Genomic DNA, 13,956 nt, shown 5'->3' with positions numbered 1-13,956 from the left:
TATTGAAGTAGATGTCAACTTACAGATGAAGAAGCAGCTCAGAGAGGCTGAGAAACTGCATGGGGTCACACAGCTAGGAAATGGCAAAGTCAGTTCTCAAAAGCAAGCCTGTCAGATTCCAAGTCCTGGGTGTGTGCTTGGAATCTTTGTACTACGGTGTCAGCTTGATGGATCTTACCCGCCCTGTAGCCCCCACCTCCCCTAGTCTGAAGAAAGCTGAGTCCTGGAGAAGGGAAGTGGTGGGACCTGGTCCTTCGCCTCCTGCCTCCTGTGTCCACGCTGCCTTTCCCACAGCCAAGTGGGTCAAAATAAGATCCAGGCCTGGTGGCCAATGTGTCCCAGGCCTCACATGGGGAGTCCCAGCTGAGAGGAGAGTGGCCCACCCTCAGGGTCTCCTTGACAAACCCTATTTTACCCTTAGGCTCAACGACCAGCCAAAAGCAGACGTGTTGGAGGATCACGAAGCAGAAGTGAGTGAGGTGACACACACAGAGCCATGGACAGTCCCTCTCTGCTCCTCTCCTCTCCCCATCTCACAACATGCAGGGCCTGGGGAGTGGGTGGGTGCTGGGCCTTGGCAAGGCTCCACCCAGGTGGCCCCTGTAGCAGGTGTAGGCAGGTGTGCACAGCGGGCAAGAATGATGAAGGAAGCAATGAGACCAACTTCTTTTTGCTTTTCTGTTTTTGCAGCTAACAAAAGTAGGCTCTTAATTCTAATGGTTTTTATTCTTGGCCTGGTGGGGAGGCCTGGGCCCCAGCCTGGGAGATTCTTATTCAGTCAGTCTGGGATGGGGCCAGGCATCTGTATTTTTTAAAGATTCCCCAGGTGATTCTGATTCCTAGAGAAGATTGAGAACCACCGTCTTGAGCCTCGAATAAAAGTGTTAACTGAGCCTGGCTCCCAGCAATGAGATACAGTTTAGGCAATGTTGACAGACTGATTGACTTCTGCCCAGGGAGAGCCAGGACCTCTGTGTTTAGACAAAAGAATACCCAGAAAGGATGAATGTGGCTAAATTCTTCGATTCCAGGGATGTAAACATTCTTCCCTAGTGATTAGAAGCTGCTTGTAGATAGACCTTGGAAAGTTAGTGGGACAAAGGGCCTTATGGACAACTGCCATATTTTGTGGATGAGGAGGTTGAGGTCCAGAGAGGTTAAGCAACCTGCCCGCTGTCCATAGCAAGCCATTGCAGAGCTGCAACTAAAATCCTAGGCTTCTCTTTTCCCTCTTACCTGCTTGGGGCTCTGGAAGAGAGAAGAGAAGTTGGCTGAGCTCAGATCTGCTGCTCCTGTCTATTCTTTTCTCCTTTCCTTTTAGGCTGAGGAGCCGGAGACTGGCAAGTCCGAGGCAGAAGATGACGAGGACGAGGTGGACGACCTGCCGAGCTCCCGTCGGACCTGGCGAGGCCCGATCTCACGCAAGGCCAGCCAGACCAGCGTGTACTTGCAGGAGTGGGACATCCCCTTTGAGCAGGTGGAGCTGGGTGAGCCCATTGGGCAGGGCCGCTGGGGCCGGGTGCACCGTGGCCGCTGGCACGGCGAGGTGGCCATCCGCCTGCTGGAGATGGACGGCAACAACCAGGACCACCTGAAACTGTTCAAGAAGGAGGTGATGAACTATCGGCAGACGCGGCACGAGAATGTGGTGCTCTTCATGGGGGCCTGCATGAACCCTCCCCACCTGGCCATCATCACCAGGTAACCCGGCCCAGCCTTCCCTGGGCCCAGCCTCCCCCATTCCTGGACTCCCTGCTGTTTGGGTGGACACAGAATGTTCACTAACAACAGCAACAAAAGTTAGTGTGTCCTAGAAAAGGCTGAGGAGAAATGCAACCAGGCAAGGAGACCATCAACCAATTTTCCAGGCCCTTGCCCTGCCTCTCAAAGTCCCTGAGGCTCCAAGAATCTGATCTCCTGGAGACTCCCCTAAAAAAATCCCCTTTGTATGATGGTTTAGGTCCGCTTCTCCCTGGAACAGGGGAGTGAACCACAGATTTCTCTCTGGGTCCTTTCTCACCCTTGGTTTTAGGAGTGGATGTAGATAGAGACCCCAAAACATGAGCCCTTTTCCTGGTAATTGCTCTGATCCTCCTGACAGCCATCCCACCCACCTTCATCTTCCTTCTCGCACGCACCTTTATTGCAATAAAAACCCAGTAATGAAAAAAAAAATAAATAAATAAAAAAACGATTGTCTTTACAGTGTACCCAAGAGCCCAGATGTGCCTAATTATAGCCCTAAAAGGCCTAATGCCTCCCCGTCTGTGTTCCTACTTTGACCCAGTGAACATGGGCTGCTCTGAATTGCCAGCAGCTTATTTTTTTGTAATTATTTTTTACTGTTGTTGAAAGTATACATAAAACATAAATCCAATTCAACAATTTCTACATGTACAATTCAGTGACATTGATATTCTTCAAGAAGTGCGACCATCGTCTCTCAGCCTCGTTTACTGAATTGTTCCTCCCCCATTCCCATGAACTCACTGCCCCCTAAGCTTCCTATCAGACCTTTTGAGTTGCTGCTGTCAATTTGATCCCATTATAGATGGTTCTTCAAAAGAGCACACGATGTTCAAGGCAAACATTCTCCACTGAGCAAGCTAACCTGTTGTTTGGTTTAAAGGAGACTTCAGGGGATATTTTTGGTTTAAGGTTTAAAGATTATCTTAGGGCAACAGTTTCAGGGGTTCATCCAGCCTCAGTGGCTCCCGAAAGTCTGGATTCCATGAGAATTTGGAGTTCAGTTCTGCATTTTCCCCCCATTTTTATCAGGATTCTTCTATAGGGTCTTTTTTTTTTTTTTAATGTTGTTGTTAAAGATATACACAGCAAAACATATACCAGTTCAGCAGTTTCTACATATACAATTCAGTGACATTGATTCTTCTATAGAATATTTGATCAAAGTGTTCAGTAATGGGAGTTGGGCACCATCCAGTTCTTCTGGTCTCGTGGCGAAAAGAGGCAGTTGTTCGTGGAGGCAATTAGGCATGCATTGTTTCCTCCACATAGTCTCTCCCTGTGTTGCTCTGGGCAAATAGAGACCAATTGTTGTACCTTGGATGGCCACTTGCAAGCTTTTAAGATCCCATTGCCAGGAGCTTCGATGCACTAAATGTCTTGTTCCAGTGTGGGCAGGTCCTGGGCCTAGGGAGTGGGGTATGGGTACATGGGTGTTTATGCACATTCAGCAATTCAGAAGGATTGGATGTTGGACTTGGTTAAGAATGAGGATTCTAGACCAGACTTACTGGTCTGACAGAGACTGTGGCTCCTGGACACCCTGCTAACTCAGAACTGAAACCACTCCCAAAGTCCACCTTTCAGCCGAAGATTAGACAGGCCTATAAAACAAACAACACACAGGAGAAATGTGCTTCTTAGTTGAATCAAGTATCAGAGACCAAAGGGGCAACACCTGCCCAAAAACAAAGATAAGGCAGGAAGGGACAGGAAAACTGGCCTAACGAACACGGGGAACCCAGGGTAAAAAGAGAGAGAGTGCTGTCACATTGTGGGGATTACAAACAATGTCACAAAACAATTTGTGTATAAATTTTTCGATGAGAAACTTATTTGGGCTGTAAATTTTCACTTAAAGGACAATAAAATTAAAGGAAAAAAAAGGATTCTGGAGCTCACAGTTGTGGGGGACAGAGAGAGCCCCCAGAGGCACACGGGGACAGTGCTCCCCATGGACTTCTCCTGGGCTCCACAATGGTGAGGTTAGGCTGCATGGCCCCAGATCCGTGACTGACCCCTACCACTCTTGACAGCTTCTGCAAGGGGCGGACGTTGCACTCATTTGTGAGGGACCCCAAGACGTCCTTGGACATCAACAAGACGAGGCAGATTGCCCAGGAGATCATCAAGGTAAAAGGAGCTTCTGGATGCTGGAGGTGGGGCTGGGGGATGGGCTTCCAGGCAGTCCCAGAGCTCCTGGCCATCCCTCTGCTCTATCTGCCCTTCTTGGGGCAGTTCGTGGCTGCCCTGCCTCCCTGTCCAGCTGGGGCTTCTCAAGGGTGGTACCCTGTCTCTTTCCCTTTGTCCCTTTCTCCTCTACTTGGAGCAGGGAGCTGTCTGGAATGTAATTGGTTAGGGAAGAACTCAGCAGGGTACTTAGGACAGAAGGCTTTAAAGACACAGCCTGAGTTTGAATCCTGGTCACCAGCTGTGTGACCTTGGGCAGGTTGTTTAGCCTCTCTGGTCTGGCTTCCTTATCTGTAAAATGAAGATAACAACCTAATTTCCCTCTTTGGATTGGTGCAAAGATAAAAATGATAATATACATAGAAAGTGTTTGTCACAGAGACTGGCACTTAGGAAGAGTCTGTTAGGGACTATGATGGGGCGCGGGGGAGGGGGTGTTATACTCACAGGGGCTATAAAAGGACCCGCGCTTTTGTGCTGTAACATTTCTGCGTCAAAACTTCATAAGGACAGGCCCTCAGGCTCAAGTCAGGCAGTTTTTTTTTCTTTCATCTTTTTTTAAAGTAATTGAATAAAAGAGATAAATAAGTAAATGAGAGAAAAGCTCCTTTGCTGCTTTATGCAACGACACTCAGAAACTAGAATTCTCATGGGTAAGGGTTCCTCTTTTTTTTTTGTTAATTATTTCAGTTGAAAAGCTTTCTCTTACCAGCTCCCACCAAGTTTTTTTTCCCTTTTCATTCTTTTGCTTCTCCCTCCTCCCCTTTCTTCCTTCCTGCCATGTGTGTTTCCTTTAGAAAGAAAAAAAATAATAAGCACACGATCTTTCTTCTACTAAGAGGTTGAACATTTGGGAAGGCCAAAATCCAAATCTCACATTCATGCATTCCTTTGTAGCCTCTTATCAACTCGACGGGAGTATGTCTGGTTTGGAAACCCTGGTGGCGTAGTGGCTAAGTGCTATGGCTGTTAACTGAAAGGCTGGCAGTTCGAATCCACCAGCTGCTCCTTGGCAACTCTATGGGGCAGTTCTAGTCTGTCCTGTAGGGTCACTATGAGTTGGAATCACCTCAACGACAACGGGTTTGGTTTTTTGTTTTTGGTTTATTTTAGAACAGTTAGAGGGAGAAGCTCAGTGTTACCTATACTTCATTTCTGTCCCTCAACTTGCTAGGCCCTGCCGCCTTCTATCTCCCCTCCCCCAAACCTTTTCCTCTCCTATCAGCAGAACATTGGAGCAGTTTTGCCTGGGTGCTGTCCAGTTGAGAGACGATGACTGAGCCATCTGGAAGATTCCAGGGCAGAGGGGAAAAGTTAACTAAAAGGTTTTGGAGCTGAAGGGCCGGAAGCTGCCTCTGCTGGCTGTATTTGGTTTTGGAGCTGAAGGGCCGGAAGCTGCCTCTGCTGGCTGTATTTGGTTTTGGAGCTGAAGGGCCGGAAGCCGTCTCTGCTGGCTGTATTTGGTTTTTGTGCTGCTGAGAAGCCACTCTCTCTCCCTTCTGCTGGGAGTTTCCAAGTCACTTGCTTTTTGTACTCATCTCTGGTACTTTGGGGCTCAGAACAAATAATTCCCTTGGTTAGAGAATTTGCAGCTTCTGAACTGCTATAGAAACGCAGTGAATTATGGGAAGGAAAGAGGATTTATATCCCAGTCCTGAGGGCTTTGCGTTGTGTCCCTTTAAACTGGCCTTTCAGAGATGTGATACCAATTGTATAAGCAAGGGGGCAGAGGCTCAGAGAGGTACAGCATCTTGCCCTCAGTCACACAGCTGGCCTCTTTTCAACCCAAGGGGGAGACTTCGACCCTGTTTGGCTACAGGGAAGACTTGTACCTTGGTTTGGTTTGGGAAATGGGCAGGTCTTTTAAGAAGGTTATCTGGCACGCAGGACAGCGTTTTGGAAGGAATAACTCTTTAAGGAGCCCTGGTGGCACTGTGGTTAAGCACTTGGCTGCTAACTGTAAGGTTGGTGGTTCAACTCCATCCGCTGCTCTGCAGGAGAAAGATGTGGTGGTCAGCTTCCAGAAAGATTATAGCCTTGATAACCCTGTGGACAGTTATATTCTGTCCTGTAGGGGCGTGATGAGTCGGAATCAACGACAACGGTTTTTTTTTTTTTTAAGTTACTCTTTTGGGAACTGTCTGCTGCTTTTGCGGGGGAAGCGGCTCTCAGCAGCCTACAGGGGACCACACTCTGCCAGTCTCTTTCTCAGGAGAATCTGCTGACTGGCCTTCTTTCAATTCCTCTCTGGCTGGGCTGTCCAGACCCACTTGACCCTAGCTCTTGCTGGGCTTTGAGTTCTTCCTGGTTCTGCATCAGGGCTCATTCTTTCGGCTTCCTAAAAGTGGCTTGTTTTTCTCCAGGCCTTGCCCTTCTGTCCTCACCCCAAGATATTGTTAAAGCCAGGGAGGTTTAGCCATCTTGAGTGAAGCACCAGCGATGTGGGCAGATTGGGAGGTGGATTCATGTTGGCTTCTGAGCTGGGCAAACATTTAACGAGTTTGGTGTTAGAAGACAGCTTTGACCTTGGGTGAAATCCTGCCTGTGTCAGGTCACCTACGCCCCATGCACCTGGCCCATCATTGTTCAATCTGAATAGAGTGTTGGATATAAATCTCCCACTCTGGGCCTTTGTCCAGCAGATAAAGAAACTGAAGCTCAGAGAAGTTGAGCAAGGTGTCCAAGCCCACACAGCGAGTTAGCATCTGAGCTGAGATGGAATTCGAACCCAGGATTTCAGTCTTAGTCCAGTGCTCCTTCTACACAGCACAGATAATGGGACCACCCGAAGTGGGGGACTCCATCTATGAGAATTCTTCTCTGTTCCCCAAGCCTGAGGGCAGAGACCATCTTGCAAAGCCTAATAGAGACCCCAGCTCATTCAGGTCCTTTATGACTTAATATGGATCCTATTATCGCTCTTTACATACCTCCTCACCCCTGCTCATCAACCTCTCCACACCTCACCCTCATGGGATCCGGTCTAAGGTGCCTGTTTGGTGGCATGGCCGCTTGGAGAGAGGACTGGCCTGGGATCAGATCTCAGCTGCGTTACTTAACTGTTAGTGGCCTAGGGCAAGTAATTACCCCTCTCTAAGCCTCAGTTTCCCCCTCTGTAAAGTGGGGACAATATACTGCATAGGATTATGAAATTTAAATGAAGGGATGTTGGTAAAGCATCCAGCCCAGTGCCTGGCCCAGGGTAGAAGCTCAGTCTTCACTCTTCCAAGTCCAGCCTTCCCTCCCAACCTGATGCGAGGCTCACTGTCTTCCAGGGCATGGGCTATCTCCATGCCAAGGGCATTGTGCACAAAGATCTCAAATCCAAGAACGTCTTCTATGATAATGGCAAGGTGGTCATCACGGACTTCGGGCTGTTTGGGATCTCAGGCGTGGTCCGAGAAGGACGGTGAGTTGGCCTTGGGCTCCTGGGAGAGACAGAGGGGAGCTGGGTGGAGCCTTGAGGGCCAGCTGAAGTCTCTGGAACTTTTTCTGCCAGTTGCCAAGGAGCCATCCTGTGGGAAAGGCCAGGTTTTCTTGGGTCCTGCTCATCTGGTTCTGGTTCAAAATCAGGTGTGGGCGAAGTTCAGGTCCTCCATAACACTAGATTCTAAGGTGTGAGAATCTCAGGGAGGCTGGCTCTCCTTTCTACTGTTCAGTCTGTCTGTCTGTCCACGTGGGCCAGGGACCAGGGTTGAAGTCCTCATTACAAGGAAGAGTTTTATTTTCCCCAAATCTTGAAAGGGCCGAGGGTGGGGAGAAAGGCGCCTCCCCATACATCTGGAGTACCTCAGAAAGGAGCATGGAAGCCAGGCTGGAATCCAGGCCCAGGCCAGGTTGGAGATCCAAAGGCAGATCTGGTTTCCTGAGTGGAGACACAGCGCGTCTCCCAGCATAGAGAACCAGGCACCATCAAGTGCAGCTCCATGCCAACACCCATTTTTGGCTGCTTTCCTAGAAGAAGCCTGCTTATCACCCCAGTGAGACGTTCCCCCAAAAGCTGGCGGTGTCCCTGCAAGCATAGGCTTAGGGTGCTACATTATGGGTGCTAGGCTGTACATGGGTGGTCTGCCAGCCCTGGGGCAGATGTGTGCCAGACACGCCTTTGCTGTGGTGGAAAGCCCTGGTGCCCTTGTCCTGGCTTCTTGACCTCCAGGCGTGAGAACCAACTGAAGCTGTCACACGACTGGCTATGCTACCTGGCCCCCGAGATCGTGCGCGAGATGACCCCCGGGAAGGATGAGGACAAGCTGCCGTTCTCCAAAGCTGCTGACGTCTATGCATTTGGGTGAGGAGGCCCCTGGTGTCCCTCTCTCTAGGGCCGTGAGGCCAAGTGTGGCCAAGAGAGCCCTGGTGACCATCAGGGGCAGAGAAGTGCTTTTCAGGGTATTTAAATCTAAGCTTTGAAATGAAAACAAACCTGGTTTTGAGTCCTAGTTCTGCCACTTGTTAAAGGGAGTGACCATGTCCTTGACCTTCTGTTTCCCCACCTGTAAAATGGGAGAGTAATAGTACCTCCCTGATAGGGTTGTTTCATGCGGACTCAATTAGGTAATTGCATAAGATGATTAACACTGGTTGTCAGTCTCACCCATTGCCCCGTGAGGACACTCACCAGAGCTAACAGGGAACTGCCCTCCTAGGCCGTGGTGTTTGGTTGTTGGGAAGCTTTTGTGCAGTTCGGTGCCACCCCACTTGTGGAGGCCAGCCAGCCTCTCGTGTTCCCTAAACTCAGTGTTTGCATAGTTAGAGCTGGGCACTGTACATTTGACATATAATGTTAGCCACATTGGAGCCCTAGTGGCATAATGGTTAAGAGCTCAGCTGCTAACCAAAAGCTCAGCAGTTCAAATCCACCAGCTGCTCCTTGGAAACCCTGTGGAACAGTTCTACTCTGTTCTATAGGATCACTATGAGTTGGAATCGACTTGATGGCACCTAACAACAACAACAACAGTGGCCTCATTAAAAAAAGAAGAAACCAGTGAGATCACTTTTAATAATATATTTAGCTCAATATGTACCCACAATATTGTCATTTCTACATGGATTCAATATCAACAATTATTGCAATAGTCTACACTCTTTTTCCTGCAAAGTCTTCAAAGTCTGGTGTGTGTTTAACACCTTCAAAACATCTCAGTTCAGACTCTCAACACTTCAGGTGCTCAATACCCCCCTGTGGCAAGTGGCAGTACAGGGCTGATGGACACCCCCACAACCCCAGGATAAGTGGAGAAGGCCAAGGGGACTTGGAGAGCCAAGTAAGAGCCCACTGCCCCAGGCACCTGTAGCTTCTCTGGGCAGCCTTCCACGGGCTGGCCTGGGCTCCTGTCTCCCTGCCCTGGCCTGTACCATTTCCTGAGCCCCTGCTGTGTGCAGGCACTGGCCTTGGCATTTTAGTTATTCCTCAAACAACCTTATGAAGTAGGTTCAACAGTTTTACAACTAGAAGGTGGCAGAGCTAGGGTTCAGACCCAGGTCAGAACAAACACCAATGCCTCAGCGAACTGTGTGGCGTCTGCCTCATTTTCTACCACAGCAGGATCCTCTGGTGCCCCGGGAGCAGATGCCCCCAGGACACAGTCATGGTGTCTCCTGAAGCCTGGTGGGGTGAGGAAGGACTGGAAAAGGATCCTGGGTCCTCCAGCTTGACTCTTGGCATTGCAGTAGCCAGCCCTCTGGCTGCAGAACCCCCAGGGCATGGGCTGGGTTCATCCATGAGCTCATGCTGTGTGGGTTGGTCTCCACAGGACTATCTGGTATGAGCTACAAGCAAGAGACTGGCCCTTTAAGAACCAAGCAGCGGAGGCCCTAATCTGGCAGATTGGAAGTGGGGAAGGGATGAAGCGTATCCTGGCCTCCGTCAGCCTGGGGAAGGAAGTCAGCGTGAGTAGCCACTTGCTCCTTGCTCCCCGAGAGGGGAGAGGGAAGTAAGACTAGAGGGTGGGGCTGGGGCACATTACATTAAAAAAAAAAAAAATTTTTTTTTTTTTTACATGGCTGCCCTTTATTTGCCCACCTAAGAAGTGGGACCAGTGGGGAGCTCTGCCGCCCATAGGTGTCTAAATTAGAGAAGAAAAATAATACACATTTATGGAAAATGAGAAAAAGAACTGAGACGCAGAAAGAAGAAAATAAAACTGTATTATTATCCCACTGTTAACCTTTTTCTTTATTTCCTTTCAGTCTTTTTTATTTTTAAGGTAACGGTTTTAATTGAGTTATGAGATGAAAAGATAGTAAAGCCCTGTGTGTTACTTACATAAAAGAAGACTCAAAAAAAAATAATCGCTGTAGAAAATAAAAACGGGCCTGGGGGTGGGGTGGGTTTATGGTGTCGTAGCAAATCTTTCTCCATAATGCTTTTCTTAACTGTTCAAGAACAAGTGAAGGTTCCAAGGCAAATTTGTTTGCAAAATGCTGAATTGTAACACGATTGCTGGCTTCACATTTCTGAATACCTTCAATGGTTTCTCTGCGTTGCAGTTTTAAGTTTCCTTGTCATGGCATAGTCCATATATACAGAAACCTAAGGAATCAATGTTTTCAATGCCATAAGTGATAACCATGCTTTTGGGAATCAGACAGGACGGGCCAAATAGGTTCCAGCCTTGAATAAGTAACTTTAATATGTGACTGGGCGGCACAGCAATGGAAGTATTCAGAGGAATGACATAACACTTCTCCTGGTTTTGAGTTTCTTATTAAAATCGTGAACAGTGTTGGCAGGATCACTGTCTGCAAACTCTGGGACAGGTACGGTGATGAATTCTGCTGTATCTCCCTCTAAGGTCTTAGTGTTTTCCTCAGTTGTCTAGTAGCCGGCAGCTGGGTATCTGCAGAAGGCTTATTTAAGATGCCGTCATAATTGATGTCCTTATTCCACAGTGGTACATGTCATCTGACTTAAGTGCCAAATATTTGTACAGGTGTGCCCTGCCAAGAATGGCACCAAAATGCTCGTCCAAAGCAACAATAGCAGGCTCTTCTTCCCCAGCCGGTACCACTTCACCTGGGGCCTTGCAGTCCACAGCAAGGACGTTGGTGGCATGATGGAAAGGGGGGTTGAGCACCTCCTCACTGCTCTTGGGTCCACCCTTCTTGGCCTCCTTCTGAGCCAGAGCCAAGTTGAACGCCGTCTTTACCACGGCTTGGCCTTAGGCGCCCTTGGAGGATAGTGGCAGGTTCAAGGCATGGGCTGTAGGCTACTTGGCTGAGCTCCACAGGCGGCTTATGTAATGGCTGAAGTCTTTTAAAAAATATTCTAGAAATACATATCTTTAAAAAATCAGGGTCACACCATATAGCCAATTTTCTTTTCTTTTCTTTTCTTTTTTTTTACCTATTTCCCCACAGGAAACCCTGGTGGCGTAGTGGTTAAGAGCTACGTCTGCTAACCAAAAGGCCCACAGTTTGCAACCACCAAGCACTCCTTGGAAACTCTATGGGGCAGTTCTTCTGTGTCCTATAGGGTCACTATGAGTCAGAATAGACTCAACGGCAATGGGTTTTATTTCCCCACATGGCATTTTATTATGTCATTATCTCAGTCATTTAACAAATCCTTATTTTTAAACCTGTCTCCTCTTCTGTCCTATGGCTATGCTATATTTAACTACTTCACTGTCGTTGGGTGTTTAGGTTATTTCTAATATTTACCTTCTGCAATAAAGTTATTAAGGTCATCTTTATATAAACCAGAGTAGGGATGCATGGATGTTTGTTTTATCTGAAAGAAAGAACTATCCTTAGTAAGTTGCTCTCCTGGCAACAATCTTAGGTACCTTTTTGCACACTTAGAGTCTTGGAGCAGAGAGAGCTAAGTGCTGCCTTCAGGGAGCTGATGGCCTGGAGCTGAGCCCAGAGCACATCAGAGGGCGGGAAGGGAGTTAGGCTCAGCTTTGGCTACACGCTGGATTCTTCTTGGAACTTTTTAAAAATGCCGGTGCCAGGATCTCGCCCCAGGGGATGCCGATTTAATTGGCCTGGGATACAACCAAGGTCATTGTTAATTTTTTTATTTTTAAATAAAGCTCCTTGGATAATTGCATTGTGCGGCCAGAGTTCACAACTAATTGGTTGGAGATCTGAAAGGATTTCTTACAGTACCCGGTTATGGTCGATCTTTGAAGCTTTGTAAGAAGTTGGGAGTTGGGGTGGGGACAGAGAAAATGTTACAGCAGCCAGCTCCTGGCTCATGGGCGTTGTCTTTTTAACCTGTTGCTCATGAAAGGTAACTCTCATGAGCCAGGAGCTGGCTACTGTAACATACGTATAGAGAGATATACATATAGGTGTAGATACAAAACCCGCCCCCCCTCCCCAAAAAAAACCCCAGTGCCGTGGAGTCGATTCCAACTCATAGCGACCCTATAGGACGGAGTAGAACTGCTCCATAGTTTCCAACGAGCGCCTGGTGGATTCAAACTGCCGACCTTTTGGTTAGCAGCCGTGGCACTTAACCACTATGCCACCAGGGTTTCCTTATATAAATATATACATATTTATATAAAACAGCCCGCCACTTGTCTGTCAGTTTGTCGTACTTTGGTTGTTTGCTTGGTGTTGTGATGCTGGAAGCTATGCCACCAGTTTTTCAAATACCAGCAGGGCCACCCATGGTGGACAGGTTTCAGCAGAACTTTCAGACTAAGACAGACTAGGAAGAAGGAGAAGGACCTGGTGATCTATTTGTAAAAACACTGGCCAATGAAAACCTTATGAATAGCAATGGAAAGTGTCTGATGCAGTGCCAGAAGATGAGCCCCTCAGGTTGGAAGTCATGTAAAATATGACTGGGGAAGAGCTGCCTCCTAAAGTAGAACTGACCTTAACGACATTGATGGAGTCAAGCCCATCGAAGCATTAGTCAAGAAATCAAATGATGTTTCGCATTGGGCAAATCTGCTGCAAAAGAACTCTTTTTAAAGTGTTAAGAAGTAAAGATGTCACTTTGAGAACTGAGATATGCCTGACCCAAGCCATGGGTGGCACCTAACAACAACAACAGCATATAATAGCACTTAGCTATCTCTGCTGTAAGACTGTAAGTGTGCAGAAAGGTATCGTTGCCAGGAGGGCAACTTAGTAAGAATACTTTTTTCTTTCAGATAAAACAAGTATACATACATACTCTGGTTTATACAAAGAAATATATATGTATGTGTGTGTTTTTGGTTTTTTTTTTTACAACTTGGCACTCTCTATGTGACAAAGCAGCCACAGTGATTTAGTTGTTTTATCTAAGTAATATGTGCACATGGGAAGACATCAGAAGGCCTGAAGTGTTCTCAATGGATGGAAACCAGTAGTCCCTTACTCCATTCCTCACCAAAGGCATTAATTTTTTCTTGTTCCATCAGCTCTTTACTCCCCGTCAGTCTTCCCCTTCCTCCGTACATCAGCTTTGCCTTTATTTTTACATCAGTTTCAAGGCTGATTTCATGACTAACTCTTCTATGCCGTGTCTATAGATTGAGGCTATAAGCACGAAGTGTGTGTTCACTATTATAATAGACTGTAAGTGCTGTTAGCTGCTGGTCGGGTCATTCACTAGAATTATACTTTCTTCTTTGTAGGTCCATCTCTTTTCTTACAACCCCATCAGTTTCTCAAAGGCTGACCATAATTTTGTTGACTTCACATTTGGACCATGTCTTTCTTGTGCAGTTATAGATTTTCCCTGGAGTTTCCTTTCTTTTCTACTTGAGGAAAGAAGAAACAAACAGCTTCATTGTATTCCTGAGATCTTGCAGCTTCTTCCTCATTCTGCCTATTGAATCTGTCCCATTCTTCCCAGAGCCTACTGCTTTCTTATCATTTGAATCATTGGGTTTTTAGATCTGCGGCATACCTGTCATTTTCTGTTTCTTTTCATTCATTCCTGGGTCAGTTGTACTGTTGTATCTCATATTTTCCCTTTTTTTAAATTGCAGTCCAGCAAAATGAGTGTGAAACCTAAAGAAACTGCCTCCCAGTGAATGTATTAGAGTTGATCTTTGAAGCTTTACATAACTA

General features: G+C 47.3%; 1 protein-coding gene and 1 pseudogene across 3 annotated transcripts in view; one reads left to right on the top strand and one right to left on the bottom strand.

The window, feature by feature from the left end:
* The window catches only part of KSR1 (kinase suppressor of ras 1), a 174,576-nt gene that overhangs the window by 150,541 nt on the left and 10,079 nt on the right, over nucleotides 1-13,956 (top strand). For all 3 annotated transcript variants that reach the window (XM_049861472.1, XM_049861473.1, XM_049861471.1), the window contains 6 exons: nucleotides 422-470; nucleotides 1,322-1,701; nucleotides 3,783-3,879; nucleotides 7,212-7,345; nucleotides 8,093-8,224; nucleotides 9,690-9,825. In XM_049861472.1, coding sequence (XP_049717429.1) covers nucleotides 422-470; nucleotides 1,322-1,701; nucleotides 3,783-3,879; nucleotides 7,212-7,345; nucleotides 8,093-8,224; nucleotides 9,690-9,825 — 928 coding nt within the window. The remainder of the gene's footprint in view (nucleotides 1-421; nucleotides 471-1,321; nucleotides 1,702-3,782; nucleotides 3,880-7,211; nucleotides 7,346-8,092; nucleotides 8,225-9,689; nucleotides 9,826-13,956) is intronic.
* Nucleotides 10,269-12,138, bottom strand: LOC126062558 (integral membrane protein 2B-like; annotated as a pseudogene).

The sequence above is a fragment of the Elephas maximus genome, chromosome 19 (assembly GCF_024166365.1).
Source record: "Elephas maximus indicus isolate mEleMax1 chromosome 19, mEleMax1 primary haplotype, whole genome shotgun sequence".
Lineage (NCBI taxonomy): Eukaryota > Metazoa > Chordata > Mammalia > Proboscidea > Elephantidae > Elephas > Elephas maximus.
Note: the sequence above shows the minus strand (reverse complement) of the source record. Positions and strands in the feature narration are given on the sequence as shown.